Source organism: Manis pentadactyla, chromosome 3, assembly GCF_030020395.1.
Source record: "Manis pentadactyla isolate mManPen7 chromosome 3, mManPen7.hap1, whole genome shotgun sequence".
Taxonomy (NCBI): Eukaryota; Metazoa; Chordata; class Mammalia; order Pholidota; family Manidae; genus Manis; species Manis pentadactyla.
Genome location: NC_080021.1, coordinates 63,460,220 through 63,468,995, shown reverse-complemented (window position 1 = coordinate 63,468,995; position 8,776 = coordinate 63,460,220). Strand labels below are relative to the sequence as shown.

Below are 8,776 nucleotides of genomic sequence, written 5' to 3'. Positions count from 1 at the left end.
CTCCGCAATGTAAGCACTGTGGATTCCCAATTTTACCCAGTATGTCTCCTCTGCTTCTTATTTAGTGCTGGCAGTCATTCACGGATGTGAATGATTGCTAAAGACTAATTTGACAAGTATGAACATTATATGAACGAGTTCCACTTATTTTCTACCAACCCACTGTTGGATTAAATTACCATTCACTTTTGTTCAAGTCGTATAAAATATTATTCCTTCGTGCCAATAGGCTAGATTCATTTTCCGCAGAAAACAAGTTTTGGGGCTTAAAAATGACTTCCAAGATAATGAAAGATTTAACTCTGGCTTCCTGGGTTTGTCCTTCGCGCAGGGCTCTCCCTTCTGTCCTACGCTGTCATAAAGAACACCAGGCTACAGGAATGGGAACCCAAGCGCAGGGACGGCCTCGGCGGATCTCCAAAGCGAGCTGGTGGCGAGCGCAGTCCTCAGAAAAAGCGCGCGGCGGGGAGGGTTGTGGGCGGGCCGTTTATTCCGCGCTTGCGCGGGCGTCCGAACTGCCCGGCGGTCCTCTAGGGGGCGGGGCCTGTGCTGTGCGTCCGGGCTGCGGTCCTCTGAGAAGCCGGGCGTCAGGGTTCCAGGCACTTCCTGAAGCGCTGTAGGCTGCCACTGCTCACGTGTGGGATGTTGCTTTTGGCGTTGGGTGGCCTCTGGGCATCGGGGCTGCGACTCGGCTGGAAGAGGACTGTTCCGTGGGCAGGCACCGCGCTCGGAGCCCACAGGGCTGCTGTCTCACGGGCCGCCTCCCGCAGCTGCCTCTCAGGGCTGTTTGGTGGCAGCAGCGTGGGGCTGCGGGGTGCTGCACCGCTTCTCCGGTGTCCCCTGCAAGGGCAGGTCGGTCATCCTAGGGCTTGTAGACCGGAGTCGGGATTAGGGCTGGGCGGGGGCGTGTCGTCGGGGTTGGAGAGCCCCTCCTGACAGCATCTCCCCCTGGCCTGCCGGTACCTGTAGTGCGGAAGGAGCCATCTGCGGGGTTCGCTGCAGTGGCCGCCCTCGGCCTTGGGAAGTGGCCAGTGGTCCCGGGGTTTACAGCAACCGCGAGTCTAGCATAATTCGTTGAAAATTGTTTATTTACTCTCCGGGCTGTTGGAAGCACTTTACATGTGGTTGCAAATCCAGGGGGGTTGTGGTGACTTTATTTTCTTTTCTACCCTTGAGCAGAAGCTCTGAAGGGTTAATTTGCAACGAAATTAGAGGCACACCTTGCAGACCAAATTGAAAGAACTCGGATAACCTGTCTTAAGAGTTTCTTCTATTTTTTTACTTAAGTGGCTCTATTTTCAGGAATTCCTTTGCACCCTGGAAAAAGGGGATAGAGATGTTAATCCTCTCTTTTTAATCTTAATAACACTTCTTTCGTGTAAAATATCAGGATTAGCAAATGTTATTGAAATTTGGAAGAAGAGTCTGACATGGGAATTGGAATTTATTAAATTCAGGTATAAATGAATTAGACGTGTCTTTTACGTTTTTGAAATATGTGTTGTGAAATTTTTTAGACGTTCGAGGAACTCTTGTTCCCGTGAAATATGATGTAGGATTTCAAATCATTTTCTTTAAGAGGAACAAAGGATGCAAGGAGATGGATACAAGGCCTGTAGGGAAAGAGTTATCCTTCTACTAGCTATACTATCAATATTTTAAGTATTAAAAACGGTTTGGACTTTAAACAACCTGCGTTTGCGGTGTTTTGCATTACTGTATTAAAATTAATTCTATTTTTTTGGAAAAGCTAATTCATTTATATCTTTGACAACTGAGCGAAAAGTGATGTTCTCATTTAACGAGGAATAGAAGAAACGATTCCTCTAAATTTCGTATTTGTTCTAAGTCATACTTTATCTAAAAAGCTTTCAGCTTGGATGCATGCACACTTAGGCCTTAAACTCCAACTCAGCACACGTCTGCTTATGATTGGAATTAAGGAAAGCCATTCTGTCAGCCAATTTGACTTCTTTAGCCCAGTAGATTATTTGGGAGAACCCCTTAAGTGACCTCATGTGACAGGTTCTCTTTTACTCATCATTATATTTTAAAAGGTAAGCATAAAATAATTTTAAAAGTTGGTCTTAAGTGCAGTTTTTATGTACTCACATTATAATGGTCTCTTTCTTAATAGATACCTGTTTGTTGGGAAAGATATGTTCAGTGTTCACATACACAACTTGAAAAATCAGAAAATGGAAGACTGATTTATACTGGGAATTTGGCCCGAACAGTATTTGGTGGGTAATAAGAAGTGAGGATATTTCCTTTTCTTTCCTTTTAATTGTAAAAAAAAGTTCTAAGAATATCTTACCTATTATTTTAGGGGTGTATTTAGAGGTATATTGTTGTAAGACATAAGGAAAAATTAGGTTATATATATTTTTTCCTGTGGCCTGTTGATGATAAGATGTATAGGTTGAGATCTTTGCATTTTTAGGATTTAAAAAATATTTTTGAAGACTTATAATTTTATGATATTATGTCTAGACACTAACCTTCTATTCTTTGGTCACCTCTTGGGATTTTTACAAACAAAATAGAATAAAAGCTGTATATGTGTGTAATGTTCTAATATGCAAAGAAAAAATATGGAAGAATACTTTTTAAGAGTAGTTACTTTGGAGTAAACATTTCATGTATTTTTTAATTTGGCAGTTAAAATGAGCATATGATACTTTGATAATTCAAAAATATGTTAATTTTACATCTTTGCAGGTCATAGAATTTTCAACAAACATGTTTGTTTTTTTACAGGTAGTAGAGAGTTATGGAGAAGGAAAAGACAATGTATTATAATAGCTAAAAGTTTAAAGCTCCTTCCTTAGATCATAATTTAGTATTTAGTATGGAATAATTTTGTAGAGATGGTCAGAAGAACTTAGGTATGTGATTTCTTCAAGTTCCTGAGACAGTATTTCATTTTACTAATCTTAAAGTATAACCTGAAATATCTGCAGGATTGCTTTATATTAGTTGGCCACAAGATTTTCAGCACTCACACTTGAATTTGTAGTTTTGATCATGCTGGTGGCAACTGATTATCTAAAATTTTCTCTGGAAATCAGTATGTTTCCAAATATGTGCATTAAAATAGGCTACATTTTAAGTAGAGTTTTACCTATGTAAAATTTTTTGGGAATAAGGACTGATTGTAGTCACTATTGAGTGGAGTTCTGAAGTTATTGGAAAAATCAGTTTTGGATGGTTAGAAATTTCTTCAGAAGTTATATGCAAGTCTGGCCTGGGATGCTGGATTGTTGCTATTGAGATGTGTTAACAGTGATCCCCATGATACCCTTCCTCTGAACACAAATACTGTTCCTTCAAATGCAGGGAGGGTTTTTCAGTTTATTTAATGTTCCCACTTGATCCATCCAGAAGGAAGAGAATAGAAAGAATAATTTGGATGTGGGTAGGATGTAATTGCAGAAGAGCATAGCTGTCCATGGTATTCAAAGTTCTAGAATTACAATTTGTAGAGGAATTTAATGTTTGAGTTCTTTCAGTATGATAATAGTCATTCTATATACTTATCAGGGATTATTATTTTTTCTGTAGAAGCTAAGGAAGAAACAGTTCTTCTATATAAAACTGAGTGATGATACTAAGAGATACTATTCTGGGAGGTTCTTTAAACTACCAAATGGGTCTAGTTTAAAGACATTTGAAGGGCCTTCTAGTTGACAGTTTTTATGAATTCAGAAATGAGTAATTACTGATGGTATAGTAGTCTTAATCTTGTGATGAGTAGAATTTAAACATTGAAGACGTGTGGAAAAGGGCAGCCCAGGCATAGAAGCAGTATGAACAAAGCATAAGGTCTGGGAAACCCAGAATATCTGTAGAAAATAGCAATTGCTTTAGTTCAAGCAAAACAAAGTATATCTGTGTATTAGTTTCCTAGGGTTATTGCAGAAAATGTCTACAGACTTGGTGGCTTAAAACAACAGAAATGTCGTCTCACAGTTCTGAAGGCTAGAAGTCTAAATCAAAGTTTGGCAGGGCTGTATTCTCTCTGAAGGTTGTAGGGAAGAATTCTTCCTTGCGTCTTCTAGCTTCTGGTGGCTCCCAGCAATCCTCTGTGTTCTTGGCTTGTAGCTGTGTAATTGTAATCTCTGCCTCCTATTTCACATAGTCTTCTCTGTGTCTCTGTCACGTTCTATCCTTATAAGGATACTCACTGGATTTATGGCTTATTCTAATCCAGTATGATCTCATCTCAATTTTTAATTTTCTGCAAAGACCCTATTTCCAAATAAGGTCACATTCTGAGGTTCTGCACAGACAAGATTTTGGGGGGCACTCTTGAGTCCACTACAGTGTGACAGAAGTAATGGAGAAAAAAGACGTAGTTGAAAGCTGAAGAGGCTTTTATATAGGAGGCATCTTGGTCCTCATTGTGTGTCATGTGTACCAATGGTGTATCAACTACGTGTGGGAGGAAGGAAAGAATTATTTTTAAATTGCTGCTACAAGGTAATTAAGCTATCAACCAACAGCATTGTTTGAGAGTGTCTTCTTTGCTATAGTCTCACCAACAGAGTATTGTTGTCCAAGTTCAGGAGAAAAACAGCATCTCACTATGGTTTTAGTTGCATCATTTCATCTGTTTAAGGGTTATGAGCATTTTTGTTTCAATAAACTTTATATTTCTTCGATGTATATGCGTAGGGTTGTTGGGACTTTTTTTTTCTTGTATACTAGAACCTTTTATATTGGGGATATAACCCTTTGTGATATACGTTGCAAATTTTTTTCTCATCTATCTCTACTTTGTTTATGGTGTTCCTATCCATGTACATTTTTAATGTAATCAGATTTATTAGTCTTTTCCCCTGATTGCTTCTGTGTTTTGAGTCATAATTAGAAATGTTTTCCCATTCTCGGATTATAAAGGACTTCATGGGTGTTTTCTTCTTTTACCTCTGTGGTTTTATTTTTACATTTAAATCCCTGGATTATTTGGTATTTTCCTGGTATATGGTATGAGGGGTGGATTGAATTTGATCTTTTTCTGTATGATAATCCAGTTGTCCCAGTACCACTTTTGCCCACTTATTTTATTTTTTTATTTTGGTATAATTAATCTACGATTACATGAGGAACATTATGTTTACTAGACTCCCCCCATCACCAAGTCCCACTCACATACCCCATTACAGTCACTGTCCATCAGTGTAGTAAGATGCTGTAGAATCACTACTTGTCTTCTCTGTGTTGTACAGCCCTCCCTGTGCCCCCCCCACATTATACATGCTAATCATAATGCCGCCTTTCTGCCCCGCACCCCCATCCCTCCCTTCCCTCCCATCCTCCCCAGTTCCTTTCCCTTTGGTAACTATAAGTCCATTCTTGAGTTCTGTGAGTCTGCTGCTGTTTTGCTCCTTCAGTTTTTTCTTTGTTCTTATACACCACATATGAGTGAAATCATTCGATACTTGTCTTTCTCCACTTGGCTTATTTCACTGAGCATAATACCCTCTAGCTCCATCCATGTTGTTGCAAATGGTAGGATTTGTTTTCTTCTTATGGCTGAATAATATTCCATTTTGTATATGTACCACATCTTCTTTATCCATTCACCTACTGATGGACACTTAGGTTGCTTCCATTTCTTGGCTGTTGTAAACAGTGCTGCGATAAACATAGGGGTGCATCTGTCTTTTTCAAACTGGGCTGCTTGCATTCTCAGGGTAAATTCCTAGGAGTGGAATTCCTAGGTCAAATGGTATTTCTATTTTGAGCTTTTTGAGAAACCTCTTTCCACATACTGCTTTCCACAGTGTTTGAACTAGTTTACATTCCCACCAGCAGTGTAGGAGGGTTCCCCTTTCTCTACAACCTCGCCAACATTTGTTGTTGTTTGTCTTTTGGATGGTGGTAATCCTTACTGGTGTGAGGTGATATCTCAGTGTGGTTTTAATTTGCATTTCTCTGATGACTAGCCATGTGGAGCATCTTGTCGTGTGCCTGTTGGCCATCTGAATTTCTTCTTTGGAGAACTGTCTGTTCAGATCCTCTGCCCATTTTTTAATTGGATTATTTGCTTTTTTGTTTATTGAGGTGTGTGACCTCTTTATATATTTTGGATGTTATCCCTTTATCGGATCTGTCATTTATGAATATATTCTCCCGTACTGTAGGAGGCCTTTTTGTTCTATTGGTGGTGTCCTTTGCTGTACAGAAGCTTTTCAGCTTGATATAGTCCCACTTGTTCATTTTTGCTTTTGTTTGCCTTGCCTGGGGAGATATGTTCATGAAGAAGTTGCTCATGTTTATATCCAAGAGATTTTTGCCTATGTTTTTTTCTAAGAGTTTAATGGTTTCATGACTTACATTCAGGTCTTTGATCCATTTCGAATTTACTTTTGTGCATGGGGTTAGACAGTGATCCAGTTTCATTCTCTTACATGTAGCTGTCCACTTTTGCCAACACCAGCTGTTGAAGAGGCTGTCATTTCCCCATTGCCCACTTATTTTAGATTCTATTTTTATTCCATACTAAATTTCCATCTGCAGTTAAGGTTATTTCTAGATTTTCCATTTTGTTCCATTGATTTATTTGTGCACCAATACCACACTATTTTAGTTATGGAGTCTTATGTTTTATTATCTAACTCCCCCCACGCATACTTATTTTTTGTTTTTCTAAATTAACTTATAATCAACTAGTATAGTATCTCAACTCGTCTGTTTTCCAAATAAGTGGTATTTGTATTGCGATCATATCAAAATTACACATTCAAACTGAGAGAAATTTACAGCTGCAGTCATTTATTTATTGTGGTAAAATATACATTAACACAGAAGTATACAGTTCAGAAGTCATTTTTTGAATTTTTTTAATGTGTTAGGTAAAAATATCTCACTGTTTTAATTTGAATGTCTTTCCTTGTTAGAAAAGTTGAGTACCTTTCCCATAATGTTTCTTAACCACTGGTATCTTTTTGGTAATTTGCTGTTTAATCCTGGGCAAAGTTAGCCCCATATTTGAATATTTTTATGTTAGATATGTGGCAGTGCTTGTTAATAGAGTTTTGTTTGATAATCTGCTGACTGAATGAGCTTTTATAGTATTCATAAGGATCTCTGGGGAACTGAGGTAGTGGCCAGTAAACCCTGAGGCAGATTTCCCTCCTGAGGAGGCAGTGTAGTGTAATGGCCAACAGTCTGGATTCTTCAGATAGTCAGATTGCCTGGGTGAGAATCCCACCAGTACTGATACTTGGTAGACACGTGACATTGAGCAAGTGCCTCATTTTTCTCATCTCTTACATGGGAGTGATGACGATAATTATATGTCTATTGCATAGGGCTGTTTTGTACATTTCATGGGTAAAACATAGTAAGTGCTTAAAACAGAGCCTAGAATGTAGTAAGTATTATATATGTTTTGATGATAATATAGTAAAAGGAAAGCTAGAAGAATTAATTGGATAGGTTGATTCTTTTATAAAATTTGAAGGTATTAATCCTCTCCCATTTTTTTTCTATTTAGGTGTGAAATGTTTCTCTTATTCTACAAGTGTGATCAGCCTTGCAGTTCTACCATACATTTTTGCACAAAATAATATTGTATTTGGAAGTCTGCCTTTGCAAATCTTATTTTATGGCATCATAGGAAGCTTTACAGTGATCACTCCAGCACTGCTTCACTTTGTTACAAAAGGCTATGTCATTCGGTTATACCATGAAGCCACAACAGACACTTATAAAGCCATTACTTATAACGTTGTGCTTTCAGAAACAAGTACAGTGTTTCACCAGAATGATGTGAAGATTCCAAACAGCACACATGTGTTTACCACATTTTATGCTAAAACCAAGTCGCTGTTAGTTAATCCAGTGCTCTTTCCAAACCCTGAAGACTATAACCATCTAATGGGTTATGACAAACCATTCACTTTCGATATGGAGGAAGCCAGTGAAAAGAAACAGCTTAAAGATGAGAAATGAGTTCATTGTTTTTATGTTTGTGCTTAAATGTGATTTATGTTCTTATGTATAATTATAAAATTGCCTTTATGTTTGGTTTTTGTTAGTGACTAATTGTTAAAAAGAATTTGAAGTTGTATCAAACAACTTTTAATTTTCAGAGAATTATGTTCATTTTTAATAAGCTATGTTTGGAAAAGCATGTAATATTTACCATTTGTGTTAAAGGTATGAAAATACATGTATATGCTGGCATATGCATGGATTATTTTATATAATGTTGCCTGTCAGCTGGGGATCAGATGTCAGATTTTACCTTTAATTGTAAAATGAAAGTTGGTTCTTGTGGAAGATTTCGAGAAAGTACGATAAAGCCTCAAATCATGCTATTTAGATGATTAGATACTTAAGTGCCTGGAGTGTGCCAGGTACCGGGAGGGTTGCCAGAGTCACAGTTAAGAACAAATCACCCAGTATCTGTGGAGCTATGTAATGTCTCCTGTAGCCTGCCATGATGGCAGATCTGATCTGATCTATGTGGCTTGCCTGTGTATGAGAAAGACTGTTGGGGAAGCAGCAGAGAAATCACTAGTTTTTAGGGAAATGTCATGTCCAAAGCTGTGAGAAGCTTATGGGAAAGCTTAAGGTAGAAAAGTAATGACAGACCTAGAGTCTGCCCTCTGCTAAATCAGTCAACTTGTTATCCCAGCAGAGGGCAGACTGTAGGTTCTCAAAAAATGAGTAAGTTGGCTCCATCTTTGTACTCAGACTGGGCCTCTGCCTGCTAACTGTCCTGTGTCACCTAGATATATAACTGTTGCTGTCTTAATTACTC

The 8,776-nt window shown here is 38.3% G+C and overlaps 1 protein-coding gene across 1 annotated transcript; it reads left to right on the top strand.

The window, feature by feature from the left end:
* Nucleotides 1-535: 535 nt before the first annotated feature.
* TMEM70 (transmembrane protein 70) lies at nt 536-8,196 on the top strand. Its single transcript, XM_036887484.2, has 3 exons — nt 536-852; nt 2,138-2,243; nt 7,505-8,196. The coding sequence occupies exons 1-3, from the start codon at nt 643-645 to the stop codon at nt 7,960-7,962; spliced, it is 774 nt and encodes a 257-aa protein (XP_036743379.1). The 5' UTR covers nt 536-642; the 3' UTR covers nt 7,963-8,196.
* Nucleotides 8,197-8,776: the final 580 nt, after the last annotated feature.